The 15055-nt window shown below is 42.6% G+C and overlaps 1 protein-coding gene across 1 annotated transcript in view; it reads right to left on the reverse strand.

Moving 5' to 3' along the window:
• The window catches only part of dscaml1 (Down syndrome cell adhesion molecule like 1), a 100774-nt gene that overhangs the window by 7887 nt on the left and 77832 nt on the right, over positions 1 to 15055 (reverse strand). The window contains exons 19-26 of the mRNA XM_084951758.1: positions 13987 to 14133; positions 13734 to 13889; positions 11461 to 11600; positions 7754 to 7907; positions 3203 to 3320; positions 2361 to 2524; positions 2129 to 2227; positions 335 to 523 (exon numbers count right to left, since the gene is read on the reverse strand). Of these exons, the coding sequence (XP_084807884.1) occupies positions 335 to 523; positions 2129 to 2227; positions 2361 to 2524; positions 3203 to 3320; positions 7754 to 7907; positions 11461 to 11600; positions 13734 to 13889; positions 13987 to 14133 (1167 nt within the window). The remainder of the gene's footprint in view (positions 1 to 334; positions 524 to 2128; positions 2228 to 2360; positions 2525 to 3202; positions 3321 to 7753; positions 7908 to 11460; positions 11601 to 13733; positions 13890 to 13986; positions 14134 to 15055) is intronic.

Below are 15055 nucleotides of genomic sequence, written 5' to 3' on the forward strand. Positions count from 1 at the left end.
AAATGTATCAAATGTTTTAATTCTGATATTTAATATTGAAACTAATTTGATATCGTTTGAATAGACTGAAGCATAGATGAAAGAAAATAACCCTTCTGTAATAAAACACATGATCTATTCGTATATCATCTATTCATTCACATTTTTCAAAAGTCAATTAAAATTTTGAGATTGCGGAAAAGGTACGTTTAAAGGTGCATTAAACCTGACCTGCTGTATTTTCTGAGTGTTATCTAGAACCCCTTTTCAAAAATAATTGCATTGTGTAAAAATATTTGTTTTTTACTTGTCTGCTGTATATATTGTTTAAAGTCCTTTTCTGCCAGCTTCTCACCTCGCCCGTGAGTCTTTGCCTCAATGATCTCGCTGATACGTCCAGCACCAACGCTGTTCTTGGCAGCCAGCTTGACTTTGTACCAGGTCCCACAGCGCAGGTTGTCCAATTTGAAAGAGCGCTCGCTAGAACTGATGAAAACATCTTTCCATTCCTCCGTGTTGTCTACAGAGTACTGCAGAACAAAACCTGCATAAGAAATGAGACATGCACAAAATAATAATTAGTTTTTTCTCAAATTGATGCAAATCCCTCACTAATATAAAGTCTACTGAAATTTCAGACATTGGTACCACTGCTGGCCACTAGATGGCAATGTATGATTGCACTTCCCTTGTCCAGTTAAGCCTCAATTGGAGGATGGTGTAGCTGCTCTCTGTCTATGCCGCCATTAGTTACCTACAAACCCCAAGACTGGGATGGCGCTGACTGAGCATCTATGCAAATGAGGGCATGCAATATGGTGACTGTTTTTATAATCAGCTGCCTTGAAGAGCCAACTCCCTCCCACTCTGAGACACCTTCCATCTAATCCTCTGTCTGTCTTTCCTTCTGCCTGTATATGATTACACATATATGACTGTCTCACTCTGAGTGTTTCCTTGTACTCTTTGTACCATCTTCATTTCCTTACTCTCTCTCTTTCTCTAACAGATGGTGCGATGAAGTCCAAAACGTTAAAAAGGGTTAACATGCAGATCGAGCAGTGTCTGTAAGTTTTATAGTCACCCTCGGTCTGTCACAGAACAGAAGAGGACACAGCAGAACATAACAGAAGATAGCACAGTGAACAGTACAGAACAGCACAACAACAGGCTGGAAGAACACTATGACTGACTGCTGTTGTACAGAATATAAGATTCTCAGTATATGGGACCAGTCTGCAACATTTGGCGATTTGTCTATTTAGAAATTATTTTATTTTTACACAAACTGGAAAAAAGTCCTCATTACCAGCTGAAAATGGCTTTATTAGTGCACACTAGCATGTTTTTTCTGAAAGGGAATCATATACAGACATCAGGGCAGTGATACTGCAAAACAGGTGCGTGACAAGGAACTATTGCTGACAATGAGCCGATGGCTTTAGCGACGGGACATTCCGCTATCACACAAGTTCTACAGAAAAGATTTATGGACACATAAGACTAGATGCTGTATGCAAATACTGGCACATCCCTATTTGAATACTAAGCTGCACATCCAGTAGAGGCTGTTTAAGTTTATGCATTATATCCTGTTTCAGTTTTGCATAATGCATGCACGCAAGTCTTTCTTGGGTCATCCTGGCAGCACGGTTTCCAAAAGGAGTATATTCTATTCAATTTTGGAGGCCTTCATGTGCTGATTGCAAGAAGTTATTACTAAATGTCGTCTACTGAAATTTCTCTGGTTTTATTTGTTTGTTTTCATTGTCATTTATTCTGTAATCACATAAGGTAGAATAGCGGCTTTACCAAAACCATATATGGTGCTTGAGTGTGTCATATAGAACAGTAATAAGTTAAACTGCCACAGCCTGACCAAAGGGAGAGACCCAGTCACGCACACTGTGGCCATCTTCACATACAGCTCATCAATAATCAGCTAATCAAACAGACACACAATTAACAGGGAAACATAAAACCAAGACACCATTCAATAAACTAATAGCTCAATAGAGACACTACCAATAATGCCAGGCAGGAGACAAGCTGAGGCAAGACAAACATGTCAGCTATAGACAAGAGGAAAGTAATGTGAGTACACAAGAGGAGAGACAGATATACGGCTTTCCTCTGAAAAATTACGCACCTCTTATAGAGCTGCCGCCATTGTCTCCTGGTATCCAAGCCAGGGTGATGGAGGAGGTGGAGGTGGTAGAGACGGTTAGACGTGGCTGGTCTGGAGGTACTGAGGACGAGGCACAGAATCTTATAATACCATGACTTATATTATCAAAGACATACTTTTGATGAGTTATGTATTCATTTTGGCAAATCTTAATGTTTATTAAGTGTGTGTGTCATTATAGCCATTCGCTTACCTTGCACCAAAAGGTTGACTATAATAGTGTCAAAGCCAAGTGTGTTTGTGGCTGTGCAGGTGTAGTAACCAGAATCCTCAGCTTTGACAGAGCGCAGCACCAGAGTCCCATTAGCCAAAATGAGACGCTGCCCATCTAGAGAAACTGGTATGGCTGTGTCCTCACTATTGAAGAGAAAGAGACACTGATAAGAGGACCTTCAGTCTATTATTAGGGTTAATTAAGTATCAGCAGCCACTTTGAAACACCTATGGTCATAAAAATTATTTAATATAATAAAAGATTAATAAAATTGAATTAATTCTAATCTATTTCTCTGATTAACAATGTTAATGATTTATTAATTTTTGCTATATCGTTATATGTTCTTTTGTCTTAGTTTTACTCATGAGGATGGACTCCAAGGGGACACAAGAGAAACTGGGACTTTTGTGGAGAGCTGCAGCAATAAGACGAACTCAGTTCTGTTCAATATTAACTTTATCTCATTATAACCATACTGGTGGGCCCTCCACAACAGTCCCAGCTTCTCTCGTGGCCCCTGGAGAAAATGAATTGCCCACTCCTGGTTAAGGTGGATCACTTGTGTTAAGATGTAAGTTAGGATCTGACTTGGTGTTTTGCATAGTTTCTAGTCTGAAGGTTTTCATAATAATTTTTAATGGCTCATCCAACCAGGACTGCAATGAAGCTGGAGGCTATCCCAAATGAAATTGGCAAGAAGTGAGGTACACTGTCTGCACATTACCTTAGCATGTGCACTTAATTGTCTGTAATCAATTCTCAGAGGAATTACAGCAGCAAGAACACTCTGCTTCAGTATTTCTAGTGTGGATTCTCACCTGTCTTTGGTCCATTTTATGGTAGGTGTAGGTTCTCCTACTGAGCTACAGGGCAGTCGCACCTCTTTCATCCAGGGTGTGGTCACGGTACCGCCAAATGAGATGATTTTAGCTGGGGCTGGTGCAGGAGAGGAAAAAAGTGAAAGGTGTATAGAGGCAGAGAAATTTAATAAAAAGACCTTTAGAGCTAATTGCATTAACACTCAAGCAGCCCATAAGACCAGCTGAGCAATAGACTAATTAATATGTACCAATCGGATGATTTTGCTGTTGTCAAATAATTTTCAAATCCAATTAACAATCACTTTGTTTTGAACCAATACATCGCAGTGTTAATGCATGTGCATACATTGATTTATCTTCTTGCTAGAATTCTTTTAATAAGCACAATTAACTGAGAGGAAATGTGTACTCTCTATAATTCACATTTGAATTTGTGACACTGGCTGGAAAAAAATAGAACATATATATATGTGTATATATATATATATATATATATATATATATATATATATATATATATATATATATATATATATATATATATATATATATATATATATATATATATATCCAGGTTAGCCAACTAAGGGTGCGGCAAAGAAGGTGCATAAGAAATACAGCAAACTGTCCATACCTGAGGCCTTGGAAACTGCCAAGCAAAGACTCACAGCCTTGGCCAGCCGCTTGAGGAGGTACACCAGAGAGATAGAAGGCAGGAGAATAAACCAGCTGTTCTCCACAGAACCAGCAAAGGTGTACTCTCAGTGGCAAGGGAACAATAAGAGAACAGCACCACCAAGGCTGGAGACGGAGCAATACTGGAAGAGCATATGGGAGAAGGACGCAACCCATAACGGCAATGCTCAGTGGCTAGTGGATCTGAGGGCAGACCATAGCGACCTCCCTGAACAGGGACCAGTAACCATCACAGTGGCAGATATCCAAGAAAGGGTCTCCAGTATGAAGAGTTGGACAGCACCAGGGCCCGACATGGTTCACGCCTACTGGCTGAAGAAGCTGACTGCACTCCACGAGCGTCTGGCAGCACAAATTAACCAGCTGCTAGTTAATGAGAGACACCCGGAATGGCTAACCGAAGGTCGAACGGTCCTGATCCCCAAGGACCCCAAGAAGGGACCGGTCCCATCCAACTACCGACCAATAACCTGCCTCAGTACTACATGGAAGCTCCTGTCAGGCATCATATCGGCTAAGATGAACAGGCACATGGGTCAATACATGAGTGGGGCACAGAAAGGGATTGGCAAGAATACCAGAGGTGCAACTGGTAGACAGAACAGTCAGCCGAGACTGCAAGACCAGACTGACCAACCTGTGCACTGCCTGGATTGATTACAAGAAGGCCTATGACTCAATGCCCCACAGCTGGATCCTGGAATGCTTAGAATTGTACAAGATCAACAGGACCCTAAGAGCCTTCATCAGGAACTCAATGGGGATGTGGCGTACAACACTAGAGGCCAACTCCAAGCCCATAGCACAAGTCACCATCAAGTGCGGGATCTACCAAGGAGATGCTCTGTCCCCACTGCTGTTCTGCATAGGCCTGAACTCCCTCAGTGAGATCATTAACAAGACTGGCTACGGATACCGATTACGGAACGGAGCAGTTGTCAGCCACCTCCTGTACATGGATGACATCAAGCTGTATGCCAAGAGTGAACGAGACATCGATTCACTGATCCACACTACCAGGCTATACAGCAATGACATTGGAATGTTGTTCGGACTGGAGAAGTGTAGTCGAATGGTAACGAAGAGAGGGAAGGTAGTCAGAACTGAGGGGATTGAACTACCAGAAGGCAACATTGCAGACATAGAGGACAGTTACAAGTACCTGGGGATCCCGCAGGCGAATGGGAACCATGAAGAGGCCGCTAGAAAGGCTGCAACCACCAAGTACCTGCAGAGGGTCAGGCAAGTCCTGAGGAGTCAGCTGAACGGTAAGAACAAGATCCGGGCCATCAACACCTACGCCCTGCCCGTGATCAGGTACCCTGCTGGGGTAATAGGCTGGCCAAAGGAGGAGATAGAAGCCACTGACATAAAGACAAGAAAGCTCCTTACCATGCATGGAGGGTTTCACCCCAAGTCCAGCACCCTGAGGCTGTACGCTAAGCGGAAGGAAGGGGGCCGGGGACTGGTGAGTGTCAGCACCACAGTCCAGGATGAGACAACGAACATCCAAGAATACATTGGGAAGATGGCCCCAACTGACCGAGTGCTCAGTGAATACCTCAGGCAGCAGAAACCCAAGAAAGAGGAGGGAGACGAGGAACCATCATGGAAGGACAGGGCCCTGCACGGTATGTACCACCGATAGAGGAGGTGGCTGACATCCAGAAATCCTACCAGTGGCTGGACAAAGCTGGACTGAAAGACAGCACAGAGGCACTAATCATGGCAGCACAAGAACAAGCTCTGAGTACAAGATCCATAGAGGCTGGGGTCTATCACACCAGGCAAGACCCCAGGTGCAGGCTGTGTAAAGATGCTCCAGAGACAATCCAGCACATAACAGCAGGGTGCAAGATGCTAGCAGGCAAGGCATACATGGAACGCCATAACCAAGTGGCCGGCATAGTGTACAGGAACATCTGTGCCGAGTATAACCTGGAAGTCCCGAGGTCAAAATGGGAGATGCCCCCAAGGGTGGTGGAGAATGACCGAGCTAAGATCCTGTGGGACTTCCAGATACAGACGGACAAAATGGTGGTGGCTAACCAACCGGACATAGTGGTGGTAGACAAACAGAAGAAGACGGCCGTAGTGATCGATGTAGCGATTCCGAATGACAGCAATATCAGGAAGAAGGAACACGAGAAGCTGGAGAAATACCAAGGGCTCAGAGAAGAGCTCGAGAGGATGTGGAGGGTGAAGGTGACGGTGGTCCCCGTGGTAATCGGAGCACTAGGTGCGGTGACTCCCAAGCTAGGCGAGTGGCTCCAGCAGATCCCGGGAACAACATCGGAGATCTCTGTCCAGAAGAGCGCAGTCCTAGGAACAGCTAAGATACTGCGCAGGACCCTCAAGCTCCCAGGCCTCTGGTAGAGGACCCGAGCTTGAAGGATAAACCGCCCGCAGGGGCGAGATGGGTGTTTTTTTTTTTGTATATATAAAGAATACAAAGAATGAGAAGAGGGGATATGAAAAAAAAAAAGTCTTTCCATTCAGGCACATAACCCTCTTATTCTCTGTCACTCCCCTACCCTCTCTGTCTCGCTTTCTTTCCCAAGCTTGGCGTCTTAATGCTAGTGCTCTGGTGCACTTATGTTAAGGTTGAATGAAGTATTGAGTGAGCAAGCCTGGAGGACACTGTCTATTACAGCTGCCGATCAGCAGCACACTCCAATATGAGCACACATTAACAAACCTTTGCATCCAAGTCAAAGGAATGAACAGATAAAGAAAAGGCACTCTATTCATTCTTACGCCTTTATTCAACCTGGCCTTTAATCCAAAGCCTATTGATTTAACTGCCATTTTCATTTTCTTAAACACTTTGCCTCTCTATTGTCTTCTATATTAGTTAGCTCAGCTCTTTTTTCCTCCACCTGCTGTCCCCTCTGTTGCTCCCCTCTTATCATTTCCCTGGATGAGGGCAGTTTATCTGGTGCCCTCTGAACTCTAAAATTAATCGTGCACCTCTGTAACGTCAAAGCGAGCAGTAACACAGAAATAAAGAACGAAACTATGGGCTGTGGAGTAGAAAATATAATATTGGGAATAATTACATCACATCTACTATCAAATAAAAACACATGACATGTGCTGCAAGATTACAGTCCTTTATGGCGTAGTGTGTTACCAATGGTATTCTTGGTGACTGCAGTCCCAAATGCCTTTAGATCACTAACAAGCTTCTGCTGTGTAGTTTTCTCATGATCATTCTCACCCCATGAGGCAAGATCGGGCTCACACAGATTGGCTTGCCAGTCTGTGTGGCTGGGTCTGGGATCAATTACTTATTTACATACAAATCTATAGACAAATCAGTGTATAACTTTCATGTAATGTGCATTTTTCCTGGATTTTTTGTCTCTCTTCATTAAAACGAAACTTCCATAAAAATTAGAGACTGTTCATTTCTTTGTAAGTGAGCAAACTTATAAATTCAGCAGGGGAGCAAATAACTATTTCCTCCATTGTATAGCGAACGTAATGTAGTAAGAAGATGATGGGGCATGTAAAGCAAAACATCCTTTAAAAATGCTTATTTTTAGTTCATGAGTGGTGCAGTGGGGTGAAGAATAGTCGGAGAGAAAACGAGTGGTTTGTAGAGCAGCACCACTCTAACAGCGGATGTATCCTAATAGTTCCTGAGAGAGGACAGAAGCAGGGGAAAATAAGCAGGAAAAAGAGGGCACTGTTTGTTTCTTCCACCAAACAAAAAGTCGGTCAAAAGATTACTTCACAAATTTAGCATTGAACCTCGATAAAATTATCAAACTTAAATTTTGAGGGTCTTTTATCAACAGTGGGCACTTCCACTAATCATGGGTCTCCCTTTCATATCGAGGGACTCACCTTTGGCTGCTGGCTCCACAGTGACCTTTTCGCTGAAGTTACCTCGGCCTGCAGTGGTGACGGCTGCAGCCCAGATCAGGTACTGCTGGCGGTGGTTGAGGTGTGTGATTCGATAAAACAGCAGCTCTGGATTAGCTTCATACTCACTTGGCAGCTAGGGAAAAACGAAATGAGAAGAGAGATTGTTGATTTGGAAGAACAAACTTGATAATGTCCTAAAATCATTTCACTTGATTAAAACTGTTCGACTACCTCTTACTGCAATTATCTAATCAGCCAATGGCACAAATTAATGCATTTAGATATGTAGACATGGTCAAGAAGACCTCCTGAAATTCAAAAGTGAGCATCAGAATGGGGACTCTGAAAGTTATATGGTTGTTGGTGCCAGACAAGCTGGTCTGATGATTTCAGAAACTGCTGATCTACTGGAAAGGCGATGGTGTAATGGTGCGGGGTATTTTCTTTGCACACTTTTTATCCTTTAGTACCAACTGAGTATCGTTTAACAACACAGTCTAGCTGAGTGTTGTGGTTGACTGTGTCCATCCCTTTATGACCATCGCGTACCCATCTTCTGATGGCTGGTTCCAGCAGGATAGAGTGCAGTCACAAAGCTCAGATAATCTCAAACTGGTTTCACTGTACTCGACTGGCCTCCACAGTCACCAGATCTCAATCCAATAGAGCACTTATGGGAAGTGATAGAACAGGAGATTCACATCATAGATGTGCAGTTGACAAATCTGCAGCAACTGTGTGATCATGTCAATACGCAACAAAATCTCTGAGGAATGTTTCCAGCACCTTGTTGACTCTATGAAGAATTAAAGTCGTTTGAAGTCCAAAAAAGTGCACAATGAGACAAAATGGGCAATTACAATAAAAAAAGTCTGGATTGGTTTGGAAACATGTAGCACTTTAACGGTACCTTTTCAAAATAAAAAAAAAATGTTTTATCCGAAAATTTAAAGTATATTCAAGGTAGCATAAGGTAAAATTTTGGGGATGCCAAATACAAGATTGTTTGGAGAGGCTGGAGTGATGTGATGAACTGAGTGAACATCATTTTAACGTGAACCAATTATTTTCTTCTTCATTTTGTATCAGTAAAACAGAGACTCAGATGGGCTAAAAGTTAGAGAGGTTCTGAGGCTTATCATAATGTGGTAAGGCAAAACGGTATGAAAGGATGACGCTGGAGGGAGGGAGGGAAGGAAGGCAAGCGATGCTTGAGGAGAGAGAGGCGAGAGGGTTGGATTGGGGGAGTGAATCCCACTCCCTCGCCTTCTCTGTTCTCCTCAGGGAGGGCAAACAGAGATATGAGAGAGGAAGACAATAGGGGACAGACAAATGAGTCAGTCAGAGATATCATGAACAGTCATACACTAATGAGGCCTATCTACTGCAGGCATCAGCAGTGATGGAGAGGAGAGGAAAGTAACACAAACAGACAGAGGAAGAGGAATGGTTACCCACAAGCAGTAGGAATACACACCAATACATATGCATGAATGTACTGAAACACAGGCACACACACACACACACACACACACACACACACATAGAGCTGCATACATGACCTGGAGGTGGATGTGTAATTGCAGTGTGTTTAACCCAGCCATGTGTCTCCTGTCTAGACATATACGCATCACTGTCCCCTTAACACACACACACACACACACACACACACACACACAGAGAATCTTTCATTTTTACTGCCTGCCAATCGCTATTCACCTTCCCACCAATTATACCTGTATTTCCTCAACTCCTACTCTTCACCTACTCCTCAGGTATCCCAGCAGTCAGCTATATATACACACACCTGCAACTCTGGCTGTTGCTGTGCTGCTGGCCTCAAGTAATAAATAGTATGGAAAAAAAAGAAAGAAAGAAACAATCAAAAATCAAAAATTCAACACACACACAAACACTGCACTGTAAGGCAGCACCTAACATTCACTCGGCACCCTCTAAATCATATTTTACTACACCCAAGCAGTTTGACACCGTCTTACATTTGTGACTGACAGGCACACATGCACAGATGAAATGAAGACTGCGATACAAGTGTCAGATAGCATGAACAGTCAGCGAATGTGCCAGACCAGTAAAACCTGCGAAGACACTGCAGCGTTACTGAGCTCTGTCCTAGCCTGCTGGGTTGTTGTCTGCAGAACGGTTTATTCTGTGCAAACAGATTCCAGTATTCATGTTGTTTTTCACATTTATGAGCAGGTCGCCATGAAGGAATCCACTGAGCTTTTTATTACTTCACTATGTTCCCTGTTCATCATCCATTCCTCTTGCCTGTGACGCTCTCTCTATTTTTCTCTCCGACTATTCTTCACCCCACTGCACCATCCTTCTGTGCACCCCCGATGCCATCACTGTTCTTCATTTCTTTATCTTTACATTTGTCTGTCATCTGTGGGCCCACTCCTTGCTTTTTCCTGCATCTATCCACCAATATACCCCCCTCCCTTCTATTTTACATTGTTTTAGCCCCCCGCCCGACTCTCACATACGCATCAATATCTTTTTCTGCACATTTGTCTCTATACTCTCCACTGCAAGCTGAAGCATGGATGGAGAGATGGATAGATAGAGGGTGGGATGGATGTATGGGTGGGTGGGTAGATGCTAGGAGGAAGGGAGGGAGGGAAGAGTGACAGAGTGTGTGTTGCTGTAACGGATATTAAAATATTCCTCCGGCATGGAAATAGCGGTGATCCGGGGAACGATAGAGCGAGATAATGAAAAGAGGAACAAAAGTACTCCCCGCGCGGTGTGTCTGACCCCCCCATCCCTCCTTCCTTCTCTCCAGTCGCACTCATTTACATAGTAATCATGCCGAACTCTGCATGGGGGCTTCAGAAAGAGAAAGATAGATAGACAGATAGATAGATAGATAGATAGATAGATAGATAGATAGATAGATAGATAGATAGATAGATAGATAGATAGATAGATAGATAGATAGATAGATAGATAGATAGATAGATAGATAGATAGATAGATAGATAACGTGTGAGTGATTTATGAATGAAGGACATTAAGGAAAAGATGTAAATTTCTCAAAGGGAACATTTATATAGTACATGTGTATGCATGCGTGTGTGTGTTCAAGATTGCAAGCAGGTTATATTTCTTGCCTTTAAATTCACACTGTTATAGAAACATGAGTTGCATATATGTATGTACCTCTATATCGCTCATGTAATACATGAGTGTGTTTCTGTGTGCGTATGTGTGTGTGTGTGTGTGTGTATGTGTGCGTCTAAGCTAGAGTGTGTATTTGCTCTTGGCTTGTTTTCTGCCCTCGTTGATGAACAGATGAGGTTGTCCTGGCAACGTGATGAGACGCAGATATGTAAATGAGGCTGGAGGGTGAGTTTGCACGCACACACACTGCAGAATGAGGAGAGCTCATTTCACACACGTATCTCGCTGAGACTGCAGCACTAGACCACACACAAAAACACACCCCAACACACACACCTACACACACACACACACACACACACACACACACACACACAAGCACACACGCAAACGCTATAATTAAGTCAAATGAGTTTTATCTCAGCAACATATAAAATGTTTAACAGAAGCTATTTTCTGCATAGAAAATAGGATCTTGTCCCCTTCACTTTTCCACTTTAATTCATCCTGAAACTCTCTGCGCCCCTCTTGTAACTTACCGGTTGGCCTGACCCGGGGCTGGAGCAGTAAATGGTGTACTTGCGGATGATTCCATTTGGCTTGTGAGGGGGCAACCACGACACTACGACACTGCTGGCAGAGGAGGGCACAGCTTTGATGCCAGCTGGGGGTCCAGGGTCTAAAAAGAAAGAAATGGAGGGCTGAGTAAAATGTGAACCACTTATATTTCAATGTGGTTACAGTAAACGGGAAGTAGTTTTCTCTTTCATCTTCATTATTTGCAATAAATTGAACATCTTTCGGTTTTAGACTATTAGTTTGACACAACAAGCAGTCAGAATTCAATTCAACTTACTTTTACAGATCATAATAACAGCTGTCTCGAAGCGCTTGTTAATATTATTAGATAAAACCCTACAATATTAGAGAGAGAACTCCAGTGATCAATAGCCTGGCTTATGGGAAAATACAAAAGGAATATTTCAGTATTTTCTGCCATTTAATAGAGCACAGATAATGATGTTAAGAACATGACTAGCAGTATACCAGCTGCTCTATATGCATACTAGCCTGCATATAGTAGTGTATTATTATACATTCTAAAAATATATTGGTTCTTTATTATCATTTATAAAGCCCTAAAAAATGCCTTATGCTGCATGACTGTATTCCTCAACCTCTTCCCAAATAAAGATTTCTCTTCATCAGCCCCGGTAAGTATGAAACTACTGGTGAATTAATTAATTTAAGACCTCACTTCATTATAAACAACATCTTATGAGAAAGTCTTCATTTGGACACTAGTGACACCTGTAGCTTTACATACATTTAGAACAGACAATATGCCTTTAGTTCCATAAAGAGAAAATGATTACTCTCTCTTTACTATCACCATTTAAGGCTCATACTGAGCAAAAGATATAAAAATGCATGATCTATAACAACAATGTATGATATGACCAACAACTCCCTTACTCAGCGATGTCCAGAAATTAGGCTGTTTTTGATGGAAATTTGCATTTGGCCGAGCACCAGCAGAATATGACATTAGGATTTATTAATATGAGAGGTATTTGTGTAATACTTAAATATTATTAAGAGATATGAGTTCATTTAGAGTCGAAGGTCAGAAAATCCTGAGAGAACTTGACAACATTGGAATTTATACCAAAATAGTATTTTTAACATAAAACCCACAAATGAAGACATGTAACCACACATTCAAAGAGCCAAATACTGTGGTCCCCTAGATATAAGGCTGAAAAATTAATCCCGGTCTTCAATATTCTTATGCTTGCTGTCTTTTATGTTTATTCATGTAAGAGACAGAGGCAGAGAACGACAGACTGAGAACTGGCTGTTTGCACAATTGCACAGCAAACACTTTTCCATGTGCTGCGGACAGAACCGAGGGCAAAGGGAAAATACAGAAAACGCTGAGCGTTTGTGAAGAGGTTGCCCCTGGACACAGTGTCAACCCGCATCAGGGAAAAAAGACACACTCAGTTTGCCCCTGATAAACACGCACACTCTCACACACGCACACACAAAGACTAACACAATAGACATATTTGAATAGCAATTGCAGTGGGGCCAGCTCATAAAATGGAGATATGGTGGTGAAAAGAGTATAAAGGCCTTTTCTGAAATGACACTTCTTAGAATCTCTGCTCCCCTCTCTTTCCTGCACTCCCTCTCTCCCTCATTTTCTTCATCTCCAGACGCCTGCCTTCTCCTCTGCCTGGCCCCAGGGAGGTGGAGGAGAGGCGGATACGGATGTAATCCACAGCACCGCCAGTGTAAGCACAAAATTAATTCTCTCTAAGCCACAAAGAATTAATCCCTCTCCTTGTGCTGGGTGCCAGGGTACACTTGCACACAAACAATAGCGCATGTACACACACATGCACTCGTGCATGCACGCCAACACAAAGCCATATACACCTGCAAACAGACAGACTTAACCCCCACCCATCTCCACACACACACCTCCAGATACCCGCATGCACAGACTGACACCCTTAGGGTCCTTAACCACACACACACTTTTTGGCTTCTTAATTCTCATTAGCACTGGTAATGGCACATCAGAGCACAAAGAGGTTTTAATCAGCAACCTCAGCCTTACAAAGATCCCCTCTACCCCCGCTGGCTCTCTGCCTCCCACATTGCTGCCTAAACCAAGAAAAAGAAACAAAAAACCTTAAACCTGCCCCAAAGATGTGAGGAAAGTAAATGACTCCTCCTGACTGGAGGTCAGTTCTTCACTTAGTTTATCTGTTTGGTCAGAGCTAGTAAAACACGGACTCACAGTCTTCACGGGTTTGGATATAAAGGACGTTGCTCCGGACGCCATCCCCAGCCTGAGTGTAGGCCAGCACTTGGATGCTGTAGTTAGTAAACTTTTCAAGGCCTCTCAGCTCCACTTGCTCTTTGGTGGTTGTGATGTTCTGCATTTCACCCCACTCTGTTAGACAATAGGACAGAGAGAAGATTAGAATGCAAACCTGAGACATTTAGTGATCGCGATTTAACCTGGATATAACAAGACAAACTCAACACACCTCCGTCTGGGAAAACAGCCCAAAAAACAACACGATATCCCTTCAATACACCGTGAAGTGTCAGTCTTGGAGGCTCAGCCCATGTGATAACTGCTTCGTCAGATGTTACAGAGATGGCTCGCACATTCTGAGGAGGCTGACTGGGTACTAAAGACAAAGACAGAGGACAAAAGGTCAGATGAGTTATCCAAGCTGTGAATCGTCAGGTATATAAATATGTAGTGCACCTTTTCAGTAATGACGGTCTGATCATTGAATGTTGGAAAAACAACTAATTTGACTGATTGCAATACAAAGATAAAATGCAGAAAATCCAGGAATTATTTACTCTTAAATATGTGGTTTATCATTAGAAGATAGATTTCTTTCCATGCTGTGGAACTGGATTACATTAGGGGAGCAGTTCTAAAACTTTTGTTGTCATGTCCCATTTCAGAAACTGAAAAATAATTCATGTCCTTCACAACACAAATTTCATATTTTATTTTATGGAGTAACCATAAACAGGATGCAAGTTGAGTTTGACTTAAATAAAGGCCACTGTAACAGCATGAATAAACACTTTTTTCCCTGAAAAAATCATATTGCTTAACTTATTTTCATTCCATGCTTTTTGTCCAAATGCCACAGTGCTCAATGAACTTAAGAAAGCTAATGGAGATACAGATTTTTCAAAATAGTTGAACTTGTGTGTGTATATATACGTATACATATATATACATACATATACATACATACATATATATGTTTCATAACAGCAGGGTGCAAGATGCTAGCAGGCAGGGCATACATGGAGCGCCATAACCAAGTGGCCGGCAGTGTACAGGAACATCTGTGCCAAGTATAACCTGGAAGTCCCGAGGTCAAAATGGGAGATGCCTCCAAGGGTGGTGGAGAATGACCGAGCTAAGATCCTGTGGGACTTCCAGATACAGACGGACAAAATGGTGGTGGCTAACCATAGTGGTGGTAGAAAAACAGAAGAAGACGGCCGTAGTAATTGATGTAGCGGTCAAGAATGACAGCAACATCAGAAAGAAGGAACACAAGAAGCTCAAGAAATACCAAG

Source organism: Perissodus microlepis, chromosome 14, assembly GCF_051167445.1.
Source record: "Perissodus microlepis isolate ML-2025 ecotype Zambia chromosome 14, ASM5116744v1, whole genome shotgun sequence".
NCBI lineage: Eukaryota > Metazoa > Chordata > Actinopteri > Cichliformes > Cichlidae > Perissodus > Perissodus microlepis.